Source organism: Stegostoma tigrinum, chromosome 26 (genome assembly GCF_030684315.1).
Source record: "Stegostoma tigrinum isolate sSteTig4 chromosome 26, sSteTig4.hap1, whole genome shotgun sequence".
NCBI lineage: Eukaryota > Metazoa > Chordata > Chondrichthyes > Orectolobiformes > Stegostomatidae > Stegostoma > Stegostoma tigrinum.
Window position 1 is genome coordinate 46712689 of NC_081379.1, and position 20394 is coordinate 46733082.

A 20394-nucleotide genomic window follows, 5' to 3' on the forward strand; every position below is an offset into this window, starting at 1 on the left:
TTAATTCTGTTCCCTCTCTTGATCCCTGTCGCTGTGCAAGTTGTTTTATCCTTCAAGTGTCTATTCACTTTCCTGCTGGTGTTTCTGTTTGTGGGCAATGAGTTCCAGATCATTACTGCTTGCTGAGTTAAAGTGTTCCTCTTCACATCTCTGACATATCTTTTGACCAAAACCTTCAATCTGTCTTCCCTTTCATCCTTGTATTATCAAAAATAGTCACAGTTTTCTGTTGCTTCCCTTATCCAAACTTGTCATAATCTTGCACATTATTATCAAATCTCCCCATAATCTCTGCTCAAAGGAGACCCCAGTTTTTCCAATCCAAGTTTGTAACTAAAATCTCTCATCCCTGGAACCATTCTGGTAAATCTCCTCTGCACCATGGGTCCTCATGCTCCTCCTAAAATGTGTTGGCCAAGTCAATGGGATTTGGTGCAAATTGGCGTAATGTTTGATTTGTAGGAAATGGAAGAATAGAATAGAATAGTGAAGACCTAATTAACAAAAACTTGAATGAGGATTTCAATATCAGGTGCACTGGTGCAGGTCAGAATTGGGTGACAGTCTCAGGAGTGAGGATGAGATCATATCAGGATCAGATATGACACAAAGCTTGTGAACAGTTTAATTCAGCCTCAGACAGTGACCAGGTAGAGCAGGGAATTGGTGACTCAAAAATGAAGTTTGTAATGGCTTCATTGTTCTGTATATTTAGTTCAGAGAAATTTCTGCTCATCAGGCCCCAGATATTGACAAGGAGCCTGACAATTTTGAGGCACTGTAAGAGTTGAGAGAGGTGTGGTGAGGCAGAGTTGGGTGTTATCAGCCCATACATGGAATCCGTTGGTGTATTTTTAAATGGTGCCACCAAAGTGTACAGATGAGAAATAAGAGCTGGTAGGGCTAGGCCTTGAGAGACACCACAAACAATCTATCTGGAGGGGTTTATGAATCGGAAGGATTTGGAGGGGAATGGCTTAAATGCTGGCAAATGAGACTAGGTCATTTTGGAATGTCTGGTTGATGCAAACGAGTTAGACCAAAGAGCCTGTTTCCGTGTTGTATGACTCTGTGACAATGTGGCCGGATTGAGAAGAGAAATCAATGATGGTAATTGTCTGACTGCAACTGGAGAGACAAGAGAAACTAGGTGAGTCCAGCCCTACCGAGCTGGCCAGTAGTGTTGGTGAGTTTGGCATGGTGAACCATGTCAAAGTCCATATAGATTCAAAACCAGAGAAGGAATAGTTTATCCTGGTCACAGTCACATGTTGTTATTTGTGACTTTGACCGCCACTGATTTGGCCACCACATTTTAGGAGGAGCATGAGGACCCATGATGAGGTGCAGAGTAGATTTAACAGAATGGTTCCAGGGATGAGAGATTTAAGTTTCAAACCTGGGTTTGGAAAAGCTGGTGTTCTCCTTTGAGCTGTATCAATACTGCGATTGGAGCATACATAGATGTGCTAACTCTTCTGAAGTGATTGTGAGAGATGTGGTTTCTCATTCATATTCAACTTTACCCACAATCTCACAGGAGAACTGAAATCTCAGGATTTTTAACAGTACTCTTACATATATGCACTTAATCTGAGACTGTTCATGCACCTCTTAAGGCCCATGTGCTTTGCTTGAGGAGGAAACTGGAAATGGGAGCTTGCGAAACATGTGCTTTGGGTCTTAAGCGATGACCTAATTGCTGATATGTACGCGTGAGTTGCAAGATGACATATGGTACAGTCCTGATGTTTGTTCTTAAACTGGCGAGAAATAATTTATTAAATTATGAGTAAAATGCTGCAGATGATGAAAATGTGATACAAAAACAGAGAATGCTAGAGAAACTCAACAGGTTTTGCAGCATCTTTGGAGAGTTAATGTTTCAAGTATGTCATGACTCTTCTTCAGAATTGTTATAGTGAGACAAGCCTGATATTTGGGCATATCTGTTTTCTCAAGGAGTCCTAAATAAGGCATTAGGCTCCCCAATAGTATACATAGGAGAAATATTCATCTTAGGCAGCTCTGTGAATATCTGAAAAGTCAGCTGACTCAATTTTCAAAAATTTGGCAGGAAATGTTGCTGTCTACTTTTTTAACCTTTGGGACCATGTGCTAGTTCAAGTCTGCCACTGCTTCCAAGCACTAAATAGAATAGTGATACATTTTTTAATAAGAAGCTCTGAAATGTTGAGCTTAAATAAGCCATGAACAACTTGTTTAGCTCTGTACCACACCTCTTCACTTGTAAGAGTTTGTTTTTTGATTTATGCAATGATGACTGTTCCAATAAATAGAAAAATCTTATTGGAGTTATTCAAACAGTGAAATCTGGAAAAGATAGACATGTGTCTTACGGGCAGAGAGGTTGGAATCACATTTGTCCCATATAACTAATGAGGATCTAATCTTCTTTTCTTTGGCAGTTCCTCAGGGTCCAGGACAACTTCCTTCCATTTGAGGCGGGGAAGGGGGATTTCTTTGGTGGTTGCATAATTCACTCCTGGAGCCACAGACTCTGCCATAGGAGGGGAAGGTGACATTTGATGAGGCAGGAGGGTGGGTTGTTCTGATTTTGTGAACTCCTTCCCCTCCTTGTGCTTAACCTCCATGTGCTCCACTTGGTGATACTGGAAGTGGTGTCATTTTTGTGGATGCTTCTTCCTAAGTTTGTGCATTCTATGGCAAGCAATTCTCATGCATTGTTGGGAATATTACATTTGTTTGGGTAGGTGGTTTCAGAGTATCCTTGTAGCATTTCATTTACCCTCCTGGTGATCACTTACCACTGCGGAGCTCAGACTCCTGTTTAGGGAGTCCTGAGTTGGGCCCACCCACAGCAGCTAGTCATCCATGACTCTGGCCTGGGAGAGGATGCTTGTGTTGGTATACGTATTCTGCCAATGGATTTCCAGGATTTTGTAAAGGCAGCAGTGGTGATAACTCTCCAATGAATTGAGATATCTACTGTACATGCTGTATATTTCTGCTGCATACAGGAGGGTGGGAGCCTGGCTTCAATGTATAGCATGAGCTTGGCAATGGATTTGCTGGACTTTCTGTTCCTCAAGTTGCAATGGTTTATTGGAGTCAATGTTTGATTTCATTGTCAATGTCTGTTTGCACCAAGAGGAAGCTTCCAAGGTATGGGAAATGATCCACATTGTCCAGAGGCTTGCTGTGCATTTTTATGTATGCCAGACTAGGGACTCTTTGGGAAAGCTGATTTGCTGACATGTTGTGATCTCCACTCCACTTTCCTCTATGTGGTCCAGAGTTGTTGACTCCATTTACAAAAATCTATTCAGTACTACCTTGACTAAAATCAGTGACACAGTAATTTGTGGGGAAAGAAATTCCACAGGGAGGGGGGTCAGTGGTTGAGGAGAAAGAAGCATTAACAATATCGTCTGATATTGGCCATGACATGTGAGATGAATTAAATTTAATCATCCAGGATGATGTGATTGCTCTGAACGCTCCATTTGGCTGCCCTACTCAATAGACAGCCTCTGACAGCACTCAGCCGCCCACTTCCGGTATCACTGTCAATCAGACGAAAAAGTGAATGGGATTAACCCAATGACGTTGTGGTCTTGCCCCGCCTCCTCCGCTCTGATTGGTTCTATTGTCTGAAATATAGTCGTCAATCCTAGTTGCTTGTGGGCCCTTTCCCTTTTGAGGACGAAGAGGGGGTCTTAACAAAATTATTAAAAGTGTAATCGAAAGCGCTTTTTTTTTTAAAAAAAGGAAAGTGCGGGTCTTGTGGCTTTTTTTTGTGTGTTTGTTTTTTTCTGTTTTGGTTGTGGGGACAGGCAGGCGGTTGGTCTGTACATCCGGGTGCGCGAAGCGGCTGTTGCCGGGCTTCGGGACACAGGCCGGTTCCGTCGGCTCCGGCTCAGGCTAGAGCGGGAGAGGCGGCAAGCGAGGGGCCGAGTGTCCGTAACCCCCTCCCCTTTCCTCCATACTCACTTCCCCCTCCCGGGGAAGAAGCCTACCCTTTGCCTCCTGTCTTCGGGAGTCAGTCTTTAGGGTGGCGCCGGGGTCTGACCAAACCCCCAACCCACCCAAAAAAACCCCTCCAGTGCCCGGAGCGGGCGGGCGGGCCGTTCTCCCTCCTCGCGCACTCTCTCCGCTCGGCCCGGACCTGGTGACCGGCAGGGCAGCCGGACGTCTTTTTTTCATCCCCACTCCTTCTCACCCGGGCAAACTTCCTCAGTCCGAGGCCTGAACTGTCAGCCTCGGAATCTCTCTGTCAGGTGTGTGTCTGTATGGTTTATCATGCAAAACATCGACTAGCCTCGGTCTTTGTACCAGGTGAAGCAAACTGTGTGTTTTTTTTTGTCCCGTCCTGTTTATATCACGTTTTGTTTATGGGTTCCTGCGACGTCAAATGAAATAGCTGGCCATTTGTTCCTAGTGTGCCTTGGCTGTGGTGAAGTCGGGATAATTTTACCTTTTTCGCAAGCCGTCTTGTTTCAAAACTGAAAAATTTTCAAAGGGAGAACGGGTTGCAGTTGCGTTCTCCCAGTGGGTGAGGAGACAAACCTGCGCAATTGCTACTTGGATGTCTGTGCTGTACGATAGTGTAACACTACTAGCGCAACAGTAGTTGATGGAATGGAAATTAAATTTCTTTTGTAGCTTTTAACTGCGTTCCGAACTGACTTGGGTTCTTTTTTTAAAGTGCAGTAGCTTTAAATGTTCGAATTGACTGAGTTTGAAGCTTTGTTTTCGTTTGAAGGGACATGTTCACAAAGCCCTCCGTGGCAGCCATGGATAAAAAAGAATGGATTGAAGAAAATGGAGAGCCATTAGTTAATCTACCAAAAATCTGTGTTATGAAGAAACCGTATCGATATTCAAAGGTATGGATTACGTGGTGATAGCTAGGGTTAATATTTAAAATGCATTTCATGGAACTGATGTGGTTGACATCTTAAACTTGTTTTGGATCTTACAGCTTGCAAGTATTTATTTTTGTTTTAGTAATGGCTATACTTGTCAAGTTGATGGATCATGATTAATAGATAGAACAAATTCTGTTCAAGAATTTGTCTTGATGACTGTGTCCAGCTGTAGCAAAATTGGAAGATTCTGTTTAACTTGGTGCAGCTGAGTGGACACAAGTCAATAGCAATTGACCAAAGTTTTGAGGTATGACTAAAAACCATTTTGTGGTGTGATGTCATGTAACAGCAGTCGCTGTTTTAATGAACTGTGAAAGTATGGGTAGCGTGACCCACTCAACCTCTATTTTCCAAGTATCAAGCATCATCTGCCTTTAACTTTCTGCTTAACATCTGAGTACTGCTGGCTACACTTTGAGAAATACCAAGCTCCAACTGCCCCTTGAAGCTGGTGGTAAACTGCCTTTTTTTTTTTGTAGCTCAAGTGCTGTTAGGCAAGTTTATTTTAGGATTTGATCTAAAGTATTAAAACAGTACAACACAAAACTGTACGAGAGTCCCTTCAACCCATGATCATGTGTGAAACATGACACCAAATTAAACTAATCCCTTCTGTCTGCTGTTGGTCCATATGCCTTTTATTCCTTGCATATTCATGTCCTTGTCTGAAAGTCCTTTTTTAAATGCATCTATCTGCCTCCTCCTCCACCCTGGCAGTGTTCCAGACTTGTACTTTTTAAAAAAAATTTGCTCCTGCTGTCTCCACTGAACTCCCCACTCCTACCCTAAATGCATGCCCCCTAGTATTAGACATTTCAACTCTATCCATGCGTCACAATCTTATAGATTTGTATCAGGTCTCCCCTTTGTTTTCCTTTTTGAGTAGCAGAGACTGAGTTTTTCTAGCCACTCTAAAAACCTCTTGTCCAGGCAGCATCTTGGTAAACCACCTCTGCATTCTCTCCAAAGCCCCTGCATCTTTCCTGTAACGTGGTGACCAGAATTGACTGCAATACTGTGGCCTAATCAACATCTTAAAAGCTGTAACATGAAATTCTGATTCTCCTACACAATTCCCCACAATGAAGTCAAGCATGCTTATGCCACCTTTACCATCCTATCTACTTGGCTAATTGCAGGGAGCTATGGGCTTGAACCCACAAGATCCTCCTGTACATCAAAGGTGTTAAGAGTCATGCCACCAGCTATGTTTCCTTAACACTTGATCTCCCAAAGTGTAGCACCTTACTTACCCAGATTAAACGCCATCTGCCATTTCTCTGCCCATATCCTGTTGTCCTTTGACAAACTTCTACACCATCTCTAACGCCACCGATCTTTATATCAGCTGCAAACTTGCTAACCTATCCATCTACACTTTCATCCAATTCACTTATATAAATCTCAGACAGCGGAGGTCCCAGTGCAGATTCTCTGTGGAACACCACTAGTCATGGATCTCCAGCCTGGAAGATGCTACCAATACCCTCTTGCTTCTATAGGCCAGCCACTTCTGAATCCATGTGGCCAAGTCACCGTGGATCCCATGCAACTTAATCCTCTAGATGAGCCTACCATGAGGGATCTTTGTTGAAAGCCTTATTAAAATCCATGTAAACAACATCCACTGAATACCCTCAATCGCCTTTGTGGCCATCTCAAAAGCCAATCATCTTAGTAAGACATGACCTGCACAAAGCTAATGCTAACTGGCCCTAATGAGGCCATGCTTTTTCCAAATGTGCATAAATCCTGTCCCTAAGAGTTCTCTCTAATACTTTCCAACCACCGTGAGACTATTGGCCTTTAGTTCCCTGGATTATCTCTAGTTCCCTCCTTGAACAGAGGACCAACACAAGCCACTCACTTAGTACTTTGGGGCCTTTCCAGTGGCTGGTGAGGATACAAAGATCTTGGTCAAGGCCCTAGTAATCTCCTGTCATGCCTTTCTCAATAATCTGGGCTAGATACCATTAGGCCCTGGGAACTTAGCCACCTTGATGCCCTTCAAGAGATCAATGCCACTTCTGTCTTGATCTCAATGTGTTTTAGCATGCTGTCCACACATCTCACTATTCTCCATATTCTTCTGGGTGAATACTGATGCAATGTACTCATTTAGGGCCTTGCCCATATTATCTGCTTCCAAGCACACGTTCTCTCCTTTCACCTTGAGTGGCCCACCCTCTCCCTAGTATCCTATTCCTTTTTAAATGGATCTGTAGAATACCTTTGGGATTCTCTTTAACCCTACTGGCCAAGATCATTTCATGCTGTCTTGGTCTCCTACTTTCCTGCTTGGGTGCTTTTCTTGTATTCCCCATGGGCTCTAGCTGATTTTAGCTTTCCTTCTGTCTTTTCCTTTTTTCCTGACTAAATTCACAAACTCTCTCATTATGCAAGGGTCCCTTACGTTGCCATCCTTATCCTCCTTTTATTGGAACATACCAGACTCGAATTGTCCCCAGCAGGTCTTTAAATAAGTCCCACATGTCAAACCTGGACTTGCCTGATAACAGCACCTCCCAATGAACACACTCTAGCTCCTGCCTAACACTGACGTAATTTTCCCTCTCCCAATTTATGCCTTCCCTCAAGGTCCTGACTTATCCTTGTTCATAGCTATCTTGAAACTTAACGGATGACAAGGTGTGGAGCTGGAGGAACACAGGCCAGGCAGCATCAGAGGAGCAGGAAAGCCGACATTTTGTCAGGACCTTTCTTCCTTTTTTTTTTTTGAAGGGTCCAGGCCCAAAATGTCAGCTTTCCTGCTCCTCAGCTGCCTGGCTTGCTGCATTCCAACAGCTCCATACCTTGTTATCTTGGACTCCAATATTGGCAGTGAGTGAGTTAATGAGTGAGTTAAAACTTATGGGGTTGTGATCACTTAACAAGATGTGCTCCCACTGAAGGGTCTGTCACTTGGCCTGGCTTGCCTAACAAGCCTATGTCCAGTATGGCCCCTCCTGTAGCTGGATTATCCACACTGTTTCAGAAACCCTCTTGGATGCCACTTAACAAATTCCACCCTGTCTAAACTCTTGCTGTGAGGGATTCCTGGTCGATACCAGGGAAGTTAATCATTCACTGTGACAACTCTTCTTTTTTAATTGCACCTTACCATAATCTGCCTATGTTTTTTCCCCAATCTCTTGGCTGTTGAAAGGCCTGTAGTATAATCCAATCAGTGATTGTTCCCATTTTATTTTTGAGCTCTACCCATTTTGCCTCTGGATGTGCCCTCCAGGATGTCCTGTCTGGGTGGAAATGTAACATTGCTGACATTGAGTTTAGTTGTCACTGGGAGCCTTTATGAATCCTCATGAATAGTTTATCAAGTTGTGTGACTTGGCTTAACTATTTGGTCTTTAAGTAGCCAATTTATTGGAGACAGTTTGTTTCACTTCATTTTTGAATATGAATCATGAATTTCCATTTGCCAGATGAGGAGAAATTGTAGCTACTTTTAGTCTTTTTATTGATGTCAGACCAGTTTGTCATATGCCTATTGAGCATCCTGTGCCTTGGAGTGCATTTACACTGCAACCCTGTTTTTGCATGGAGCAGAATGACTTAAGATTGAATTTAAATAATACCCTTGGGGCTTTTGAATGTTAGTTGAATAACTTGTAAAGCTGAAGAGTTGCTGTATGAAGATCATGTTTAGGCATTTTTAGTAGTGGGAATCCCTTATGTTAATTAAGATTAAATTTTCTGGATTGGGAGCAAGTATGGGCAAATGCAGAAGAGAAAATTTGACTTTAAGCTTAAGAACAGTGGTTGTGAATTTCTCAAAAGCTGACATTGAGTTCAGCAGGCCAAGCAGCATCTCAGGAGCATAAAAGCTGATGTTTCAAGCCTAGACCCTTCATCAGAGAGGGGGATGGGGTGAGGGTTGTGGAATAAATAAGGAGAGGGGGAGGCGGACCGAAGATGGAGAGAAAAGATGATAGGTGGGGAGGGGATAGATCAGTCCAAGGAAGATGGACAGGTCAAGGATGTGGGATGAGGTTAGTAGGTAGGAAATGGAGGTGTGGCTTGGGGTGGGAGGAAGGGATGGGTGAGAGGAAGAACAGGTTAGGGAGGCAGAGACAGGTTGGACTGGTTTTGGGATGCAATGGGTGGAGGGGAAGAGCTGGGCTGGTTGTGTGGTGCAGTGGGGGGAGGGGGATGAACTGGGCTGGCTTTGGAGTGCGGTGGGGGAAGGGGAGATCTTGAAGCTGGTGAAGTCCACATTGATACCATTGGGCTGCAGGGTTCCCAAGCAGAATATGAGTTGCTGTTCCTGCAACCTTTGGGTGGCATCATTGTGGCATCAGCCCAGCTCATTCCCCCACCCCCCCACTGCATCTCAAAACCAGCCCAGCCTGTCTCTGCCTCCCTAACCTGTTCTTCCTCTCTCCCGTCCCTTCCTCCCACCCCAAGCCACACCTCCATTTCCTACCTACTAACCTCATCCCACATCCTTGTCAGTCCAGGGAAGATTGACAGGTCCTATCCCCTCCCTACCTCCCCACCTATCATCTTTTCTCTCCATCTTCGGTCTGCCTCCCCCTCTCTCCCTATTTATTCCAGAACCCTCACCCCATCCCCCTCTCTGATGGGTCTAGGCCCAAAACATCAGGTTTTGTGCTCCTGAGATGCTGCTTGGCCTGCTGTGTTCATCCAGCTTCATGCTTTGTTATCTTGGATTCTCTAGAATCTGCAGTTCCCGTTATCTCTGACATTGATTTAAATTGTCATGCGTGGCTTGGCTTAGCTAGTTGATGTTTAAGTAGCCAATACACTGGAGATGCTTTTATTTTTAAATGGGATAAAATATGAATTTACACTGATCTCTAGGGTATCTTGGATTTTGACTTTGGCTGTGGCATCAAAAGTGTTTTATACATGACAATTTGTATGCACTGTTGTGTGCCAGTTTGTTTATCTTGATGTGCCATTCTAAGATGTACAACTTCACACATTGGAATTGTCCTTTAGACTTGTCTCTCAAGTTCACAGCTTCTTTTTGGTAAAGCTTTACTGCATTCCCTCTTACAGACCCGACCAAACCCCCTCAAAAACATATATATCAAGGCTCAAATTCCTTACTCAAAGAAAAGTATAAGATGCTGTGTTCCAGGTGTGATTTGGTACACTACCTGCTCTGAGTGAAACAGTGTATTCTTGCAGTTAAAGTTCAAACAAGAATTGGCGTAACTTTAACTTAATTGAAATACTAGGCATTGTTTAAGTACTCAACTGTTCCAATATAGTACCCCATAAATATGCCCTTGGCAGCAGCAAATTTGTAAAACAGATCTTCCTAATGTGCTATCTCCCTTCCAGTCTAGGGGAAAAGAATACAAAAATAAGCCATCTAGCAGCAGAAAGAACTTCTGCTTTTCTCTGCAGCAGAGGGAGAGAACTACGTCTAGTTGTTTCACCTCCAAAACCTAGCTTCAACAAAGTGAAACTAATAGCCTGGGTCACTGTGAGCCTGACTCCATCCATTCATGCTGCTTTTTATCTTAGCTTTTAAAAAAAAACACTAGTGCACAAAGCTGTTTACCAAATTGCTTCTGAAGCAGGCATTCCAGCACTGATGACAACATGCAAGAGGATCAGGACAGAACAAATCTCTGAAAGGCACAGTATTGTTACACCTCTTTAGTACAGACATCCTTTAAGGAGACCAAAACTGCATATCACATTCAAGGTGTGACCTACTCAATGCCCTGTATGAATTGCAGCTATACATCCTTTTTCTTCACTCACTGATTTGAATTGTCTTTTTATTTTAAGATTTGACTTAGGATTGTATTCTCTGGTGTTGAGAATGAGGGCAGGACCTAAGGGAAACCCATAAAACTTGAACAGAACTACGCAGGAAGGGTGCCCATGATGATGGGGGAGGAAATGCAGAGTAATTTTTTAAGACTAAGACGAGAAATCATCTTTTCACCCAGCAAGTGGTGAGCCTGCAAAATTCACAACCATAAAATGGCCAAACATTTTGTGCATGCACCTTCGTCATATTGAATGGTGGAACAGATGCAAGTGTGTACTCCCTTTTGTGTGTGCTCTCGATCTCACCTGACCACTGTCCCCATATGCTGAGCCTCCCATGTCCCCTTACTCATTGGCTGTGTGTCTTGGCACCCCTGACCTGTGGTTGCCAAAGCCAATTGGTGTCCCTGCCTCTGTTACTACTGTGCTCAAATATGCTGAGTTTATTAATGCTCAGTTCGGGATCCCATTGCTGCATGTGTATGGTGCAGTACTTGAAGTTGCATGTCTTTCTAGGCAAGGAGATGTCATAATGAGCTCTGATTTCAGCTTTGATCTATTTGGGGAGTCTGCAATTCACTCAGAGCTATGAACTTGCAGAGTTTGCAGTACAGGCCATTCTGCCCATATATAAAATGGCTTTTGGCAGAGCAGTCCAGCTGTGTCCATTCCTTACAGCTTGATAAAATTTATCTCTCGGTGCAATCTGATTTCCTCAAACTGATTCCACTTTGTCCACCCCTTTTGGGCAGTAAGTTTCGAGTCCTTGCGACTCTCTGAAGCCTCTTCTCCATCTCTTGAGCAGATATTAAATCTGTCCACTTGTCCTTGTAACCACTTATGGTAATCGCGTTTCTTATTCTGTATCTCTGGGCCATGCACCTACCGCAATAGCAAATCTACTGTGCAAACTTTCAAAGTATCTTGTTGCACTTTAGGATGTCATTCAGAACTGGGCTACTTGTGACCTAGAGACAGTAAGAACTGCTGATTGCTGGAGTCAGATGTGTGGAGCTGGAGGAACACAGCAGGCTGTTCATCTGAAGGGTCCTGACCCAAAACATCTTTCCTACTCCAGTGATGCTGCCTAGCCTGCTGTGTTCCTCCAGCTCCACACTTTTACTTGAGCTAGCCTGAGCTTTTTTAATGCTCAGCATAATTTGAATAAAAGCAACATACTGTTGATGCTGGAAATATTTAGAGAAAAACTATTGGAGAAAATCTGATCTGGCAAGATCTGTGGAAAGCTAAATAGCTAACTTGAGTCTGATAACTCTTCAGATTGTGTGACTTCAGTGCTTTTTGTGCTCATCGCTTTATCCAAATGCCTCTTGGGCACCACAAGATTGCAAATGCACTCCTCTGATCCTTCTTTCACTTTGCATTTTGTTTATCATGTAAAATGCTTGTGCTGTTTTGTTGATATTCATAACCTGTTTCCCAATTGGAATTCCTCTGGGTACCTTTTTTGGAGTGGCAATATCTGAGGAGCTAGGGAGGTTGAGGCAAGGTCTCCAATATGTGTTCTTTGCAGCAAAGGCTTGTGGCAAGTAGTCTATTTAAAAGGAAGTGAAAATTAATAATTCTGAAGTATAACTTTCAATATTGGGAGTGGTGGAAATCAATCCATTTAAGTAGGATCCAGGCCAAATTTCATTAAAATAGCAAATTCTGAACACATTTTTAATGTTGTTGTGCAATTGAAACCAGTAACTAAATCCCAACAGTGGTAATTTGATCTATAAATTTGATTCCTAACTGTGAACATGTTAGTGTTTATGTACTAAGGGAGTTCACCGTAAGTTAACAGTTTTTGACCATTTTATAACCATGGCATGTAGCTGAACCAATGCACAATAAACAGTATTAACTGATCAAATTGTACTTGTGCAGATATCTAGATTCTAGATCTATAATTTCCAGTTGGATGGACTGCCTTAAGTGAACTGTACTGATGAAGCAACTACTTAGTGATTACGATCTTTGTGGCGAGAATGTACAATATTTGCAGCTGCACATCATGACTAGCAGTTTTTTCAATGGTATTGTATTGGTAGTCTGAGGGATATGTTTTGAATGCCAGGCATTACAAATGGTTGATTTGAGCTATCTAATTTCCACACAGGTTGTGTGATGGACAGCTAATTAGCTCAGCTATATGGATCATGTACTTCATATGCCTTAGATGGGTTTTGAAGCTGGAAGCAAATCGCAGGATCAGATTGGAAAATGTTCTTGAATTATCGTTGGCATTTGCACAGTTAGTGCAAAGAGTTGAATGTGACAATGCTATTGTTAATCACTCAGCATGGCTGTTAAAGTTTTTAGGAATGATTGTGTCCTGTAGTAATTTAGGACAAAATAGTTAACAATATCCATGTTATCTGGAGACCATTTCGAGTAAATTTTCAACTGCTGTTTCAGACTTGTAGGGCTTGTTGACTAAGTGCTTCCTGTTTGGAAGTTTGTCACACTTTGCAGTATATCAAGGAACCTTGGTGTAGTATGATTAACTTGTTACCAGTATCCCTGTACACTTTTTTTGTGCCATTTAAGCATTCTTGTAAGAAATGATGCAATTGTTGATGCCATACCTGTGCAATATCCCAAGGTTACCAGAGCATTACTTAATCGATATCCCTACTATGTCAAGTTTTCAAATAGACAGCAGAAGCTTTGAGTTGGGAGGTGGGCATCTGAACATGATGCAGGAATGGAATTAGTATTGGTTTTGGGAAGGCTTCACTGGTGGGGGTGGTGGGGGGGGGGGGGGGAGGAGAGAGTGGTGGCATGCTACAGATTTTAATGGCTTCCCCATTAAGATTTAGACCACAGTCTGGGTGCTGTTGATGCCAATTTTTAAAGCCAAATACTAGCAACCAGAGGTAATTGTGCTATTATCTTGACATGCCAGGATGAAATATATGCAGTTTAACACTTTTTTTAAAAAAGTGAATGCTAATTCCTGGTTTATGCTAAACTGTCCAGAAAAAGCTAAGATTCTTCCAGCTTGTTTTGAACATTGCAGCCTGCAGACCAGATGTGAATTTGTTTTAAGTCCACTGAGTTTACTTCAGCATTGGGTGCAGCTGGTTCAATATCTACACAAGATAACAAAGTGTGGAGCTGGATGAACACAGCAGGCCAAGCAGCATCTCAGGAGCACAAAAGCTGATATTTGGTGATGAAGGGTCTAGGCCCAAAATGTCAGCTTTTGTGCTCCTGAGACGCTGCTTGGCCTGCTATGTTCATCCAGCTCAACACTGTTATTTTGGGAACTGCAGATGCTGTAGAATCCATTATCATCAACATCTACACAATTGTTTTTGCATCACCTGGTTCACTGGATGTTGAATAGGTATTTTAATTCTGCTTCCCCCAAAACCTGACTAGACTGTCTAAGCGACAGCCTGCAATCCAGTTTTCTCCTAAATTTTGAGTTCAAGTTTTGATTTACATATATCTTTGCCACACCTCAACCAATTTGAATCTGACACCAGATGTACAATACTGCAGACCAAATAGCAATTATCCTTCAAGGGGAGATGTTTGGTTTTAGCCGAATGGCCTACTAACAGGAAGTAGGAATTGATATTGGGGGTGGAATGAAGGTGACAGCACTATCTGCTGAAGCTGTCAGGGCAGACATTTGGCCATCAAGCCCTTTGCTGTGCTGCTCTTGGTTATTGGCTAATTATCTTTGCCAAATGTACTTTTCTCCATAATCCCTTGAAACCATTGGAAGTTATATATTTGTCAACCTGTGAACTGAATGAATTAGGTTTCTCAGTCTTCTGGAGTAGAAAATTGACTTATCAACCCTCTGAAGTTGATCCTGCTGTGGTTTTTAATGGCTTGGCTTGTCTTTTTAGTCTGGAACTGTTGAGTCAAGATATCATTTAAGGTAGTATTGCCAACGTACTGCCTGTATCACAACTTTCTGTCCCTCTTATACAGAATTCTGTATATTAACATAACTCATTTCTGCTAGAAGGTTGAGAATGTGGGCCCAGAATCCTATATTGATCCTCCAAGGATAATGCTGCCACCTCTGGAATTGTATGGTGAAACCTCCATTGCATTCCTTTTGTGATATTATATCCTTCCTTGATGAAGGGGACCAGAACTGCACGGCACACTTGGTGTCAGTCTGCCAGTGTTAAATATGATTGAAGCAAGTCCTTTGCCTGTAATATTCTAACATATACATTATAAAATATTTGCAATTAAAAGTTTTTTTTTGGTTTTTAAGCATTCATGCAAGGTAGACAATAAAATCATTATTTTGTGTGCTTTTTTCTTGCAGGAAAAATTACTGGAAATCAAGGACTATCCATATGCCAAGCGGAGACCAGCATGCCTTCTGGAAAAATATGACAGGTAAATCTTAACATAAGCAGTTCAAAAGTTGCTGGTGTTAAGTAGATTCCAAAGTCTTTCAGGCTGAAATGCATGACATTTGAACAATCCAGTCAAATCAGTTTTTATAAACATAGCTGGTTCTTAAATTGATTTGGCATTCAAATTTAAAAAAAATACTGTTTGTGCATTTTGTTCTAAGATAGTGCCCAAATTTCTAAAGTGATGAATGCACCTTCAGTGTTTGTTCCTGCCCACCCCAACAGCTTTACTTCAGAAAACTTGCTGTCTATGGAGTGCTGTCTGCTATCTTAATTAGGTAATACAATCTCATGTTTGACCCTGAATTTTGAACATAGTGCTGTGACCTGATTTTTTTTTTTTTTAAAAATGAACAACTCCATTTTAGGTAGGTGGGGTAGGATCTCCATGTTGTAGTTGCATGCAGGTGAACTCCAATGGTACCCATACAACTGTGTGGTCAACAATGTAGAGCCTTGAGTCCAGCTGTACAGCAAAGTGGCTCCAATCTTCCAGTTCATGACTGGTCTGTGTCCCAAAAAAAGCTTAGTCTCTCATTTGATGATTGGAAACCTGGGATTTAGATTTTTGCCAAATTGAACATAAGTTCTATGTCAGGCTTGAGCAGCTGGGAATCTGGGATCAGATATTATGGAGAGATGGGTTAATAGCTGTTAAATGAGTTTTGAAAATAGGAATAAAAACCAAAAGAACCATGGTACTGTTAATCAGAACCAAAACAAAATGGCTGGAAAAGCTCAGGTCTGGTAGCATCTGGAGGAGAAAAGTTAACGTTTCTGGTCTGGTGGCCCTTCCTCAGAACTGATGGTGGCTGGGAAAATGCCAGTTTATATGCAGAAAATAGGGAGGTGGGTGGGGTAGGGAGTAAATGATAGGATAGAGCCCAGAGAGAGAGACAGTTGGATGAACAGACAAGAGTTGCTAGCAATTGGGCTGGGAGGATGAATAGGAGGTAAATGGACAGGTGTTGCACCTTCACTGGTTACAGGGGAAGGTGCCATAGGGAGGTTTTGGATGTCGGAAGCATGGACCAGGGTGTCCGGAGGGAAGGGTCCCTGTGGAAAATGTGAGCAAGGATTTAAGGTGACAATGATTCTGTAACTAACAGTTACGTGGGCTTCATGTTTAGTTTTTGTGGACCTGTTTTGAAGGATTGTAGGCAACTGAATACTTTTGAGAAGTCGATAAGCAGTCATGGCAAACTTTGAATAAGGTACCTTTTTTTGGTAGCCTCCTGTCTCTTGTAACTATTTGCTCAAAGGAGACAGTTTACAGCCATCAGCTCTTACTCACTGCTTTGACTAATGTTTGTTAATCCAGTGGCTCAAGAAAAGGAGCCTTCCAGCTTAGTAATGTTGTTGCTAGATACAACCTTGTGAATTCGATTGTGAAAACTGATCATTCTTTTGAGCAATATCTGGAAGGATCCTCTACAGGGTATCCTAGAGAAGTTTGAGTTAGCACTGCCACCTCAGTGCCAGGGAGCCTGGTTTGGTTCCATCCTTGGGCAATTGTGTGGAGTTTGCATATTCTCCTTGTGTCTGACTGGATTTCTGCCAGATGCTCTGACATCCTTCCATAGGGCAAAGATGTGCCCATGTAAGGGGATAATGGCAGCAGCCAAATTCATGGCCCATGGGTGGGTCTATTGCAGATGGATGGAGGGAGAGAGGCACAAATGATATGATACAATTGAATCCCCTATAATTGTAAGGGGAATAGGTGTTTGTGGCTGTGACTAAGACACTGGGATAGTGCTGTCTCCGTGGTACTAGGTCCTGGATGTCTCCAAGCAGCTGCAGGACATTCTGGAGGGGGAGCCCAGAAAGGGTCAAAGTACCAAAGTGTCATAATACCAAAGATGGGGATAACAGCAGTCCTTGAAGGTCATAGACATACAGTACGGAAACAGACCTTTGGTCCAACCAATGCATGCCAAACAAAATCCCAAACTAAGCTAGTCCCACCTGCCTGCTACTGGCTCACACTCCACCACCCCACCACCAAAATCTTTCTTATTCATGGACTTATCCAAATGTTTTCTATTAGTTAAATATAATGCCTGTACTAAACTATAAAGTCTTTAAGCACGCAATTCCAGGAGCAGCTGCAAGATTTTTGTTGCATCTCCACCACCCTTGCAGCTATCAATCACTACTGTGCATGTACTAAATGAGGAATGGTCTGATCCCATTGGAAAAATGGCCCTGACACTACAGAAACAGTGAGGTATGGGAAAACTGCTTCAAATTGCTACCAGGACCTCTGGGTGCCTGATTAAACAAAAATAATGGACTCCTCAAACAAATAGTATGTACTACTTAGGATAGTGCTCAAATTATAGGATCCGATGGTGTGGCAGTAGACCAGTTATCTTAGTCCACCCTGAACCAGACTACCCCTACCCTATTTGTGTAACCCTGCATTTCCTGTAGCTAATTCACTTAGCTCGCACATCCCTGGACACTCTGGGCAATTTAGCACACCCAGTCCACCTCACCTATGTCTTTTGAACTGGAAGAAAACTCATGCAGACTTAGAACATTCAAACTCCCCACATATCCACTAAGGATGGAATCAAACTTGAGTCTCTGCTGTGATGCTGCAGTGCTACCTCACAGTAACGAAGATATCCTTGCTGTGGAAGACATGCAAGCATGCCCTCTTAGGTTCAAAATGCTACAACTGCATTTGAAGATTGTGTAGGAGCCAGGAAGGCATTCCAGACCATTAGCAACCAATCAGACTTGCTGTTAACCTGGTGAACCTGTCAATGGCAGCTGAGACTTCCATCATTCACCTCTGCATAACTGTGCAAGCCAATGTCAGAATGGGTAGGGTGATTCTAGTTGGAGTGGTATTTGGGGTGGCTTACCAGCTGACATTGTAAGCTCCTGAGGTACTTGTGTTGGTTGACGGTCTCCTAGCCTTGGATCTGTAAATGGGTGGCAAAGTTTTCTGAATTTACAGTGCACAGTTTCCCTGTTGAATTAGTGTCCTGTCATTGTCTGAAAAACTGAAATTCTTGTGCAGATTCCTTCATAGTTCAGGGTGATGACTCAAACATGGAGATTGGTTTGCACATCTTGAATGAGGGAAAAATTGAGAAACGCTCCCGTTTAGAAGTAACTGCCTTCAAGATCTTTATGGATGAGAATTACAATGTTTTAAAACATCTAAAGCTCTAGAATCAAAGACGTGGTGATAGAATAGTAACCCACAGAACAAAACCGCTTATTTTAGAGACAGTAAAACAAGGAGGAATTTGCAATATTGTGTTCATTCCCACCCAAAAGTCAAATTCAATCTGATCGTAAGATAATCTCTAAATTGGAATATTCAAGAATATTACATTGTGGAATGAAGTTTTAAATGCCAATGAGAGACCTAATGGTAAAGTGGTGTCTGATCTCTTATCTTGAAATCTAATCTTTCAAACAGAACTTCATTATCCTCTTAAGAATATTTCTTTCTTTGAAAAGTGCATCCAGGCTGTTTAAGGGTTTGATTTGTTCCTTGAAGTCCAGCAACCACTTGGGAAGCCCAGATGAAATAGTGTTCAAGTTTCTCTGTCCATCCTAGGTGTTAAATTGACAAAATGTAGAGCATTAAGCAGGAACTGCAGAATTTTGGGAGGTGGCTGAGGGTAAATCTACATGGGATATGTGGCAGTATTTCAAACAGCAGTTCAGAGTTCAGGAACATCATCCTCCTGCAATAATGAAGGAAATAGTCCCAAGTTATGTGAACATTGGATGACCAGAGATCAGATAGAGAAAAAGGAAGCATGTGTAAGGTTTTGGAGGATGTGAACTGATGAAGCTATTGAAGTATATAAAGAAAGTAGGAAAGAACTTAAACAAGCTATTGGAAGGGCTAAAAGGAGTCGTGAAAATTTATAGAAGGTAGGATTGGGGAGCATCTTAAGTCTTTATAAATTTATATTAAAAAGCAGAGTGTCTAGGGAAAGGGTTGGCTCAATCAAGGACAAAGGAGACAAGCTGTGTGGAACCAGAAGACTTAGCTGAGGTTGTAAACGAATACTTGGGTAGTCACCAAAAAGAAGGCACTAGTGGAGAATTCCCTTGGAAGGGAGTGTTGAGTTTCTAGCCAAGCTTTCTATTAAAAAGGAAGAGGTATTTTCTGTCTGAATATTAAAATAGACAAGTCCCCAAGTCTTGATGGGATCTCCCCACGATATTGAGGGAGGTGAGAGAACAAATCCCTGGGACATTGGCTGACATCTTTGTATCCTCTTTGGCCACAGGTGAGGTCAGAAGGACTGGAGAATAGCCAATGTTGTCTCATTATTTACAAAGGGTGGCTGGGATAATCCTGGAAATTAGACTTGAGTCCCACATTGGTAGAAGGAAAGTTTATTGGAAAAGAGTCTGACAAGATCTATAAGCATTTAGAAGGAAAAGGACTTAGTAATAGATGCATGGTTTTGTGCAGGGGAGATTGTGCCTCACTAATTTAAGTTTTAGAGGTAACTATGATTGAGGCGAGGGGAAATGATACTGTCTACGTGGCCTTCAAGAAAGCCTCACGGCAGACTGATACAAAAACCAAAATCAGATGCCAGCATCTGGACTCGGTCATACAGGATGGAAGGATGTTTTTCAGAATGGAAGGCTGTGACTAGTGTTCTCGGAGATCAGTGCTGCAACCTCTATTTATAATCTAGGTAAATGAGCTGGAGGGAAAACATGGCTGGTCTCATTTTGTAAGTTTGTGGATGCAACAAAGATTAGAGTTGTCAGTACACAGTTTATAGATTGGTTGAAGGCATGGGTGGAAAAATGGCAGAGTTTAATCTGGGCAAATGGGAGGTGATGCATTTTGGAAGTCAAGTAGAGGTGGAAAACATACATTGAATGGCAGCACCTTTTTGATTATTGATATGCAGAGGGATCTGAATGTGCAAGCCTACAAATGACTGAAGGTGGCACTGCAGGCACATAAGATAGTAAGGCTTATGGTGTGCTTGCTTCCATTGGAAGGGGCACTGAGTGCAAGATAGACAAGTTGTGCTGCAGCTTTTTAGAACTTGAGTCAGGCCTCACTTGGAATATTGTGTATAGTTCCGGTCATCACTCTACCAGAAGGATATGGATGCTTTGGAGAGGGTACAATAAATATTTACTGGGATGTTAGCAATGAAGAATGGTTGGATAGGCTGTGATGATTTTCACCAGAATGCAGGGGAATGGAGGCAACCTGATGGATGATCATAAGATTGTGAATGACTGAAAGTGAGCCCCCTCCCACACACCCCGTGGAGAGGTCAGTTACTAGGGATACGTGT

At 42.5% G+C, this 20394-nt stretch overlaps 1 protein-coding gene across 3 annotated transcripts in view; it reads left to right on the forward strand.

Annotated features, from left to right (window-relative positions):
* Window positions 1-3824: 3824 nt before the first annotated feature.
* eif4enif1 (eukaryotic translation initiation factor 4E nuclear import factor 1) overlaps window positions 3825-20394 on the forward strand; it is a 54971-nt gene continuing 38401 nt past the window's right edge. For all 3 annotated transcript variants that reach the window (XM_048556445.2, XM_048556446.2, XM_048556447.2), the window contains exons 1-3: window positions 3825-4262; window positions 4748-4871; window positions 14992-15065. In XM_048556445.2, coding sequence (XP_048412402.2) covers window positions 4752-4871; window positions 14992-15065 — 194 coding nt within the window. In that variant the 5' untranslated portion in view covers window positions 3825-4262; window positions 4748-4751. The remainder of the gene's footprint in view (window positions 4263-4747; window positions 4872-14991; window positions 15066-20394) is intronic.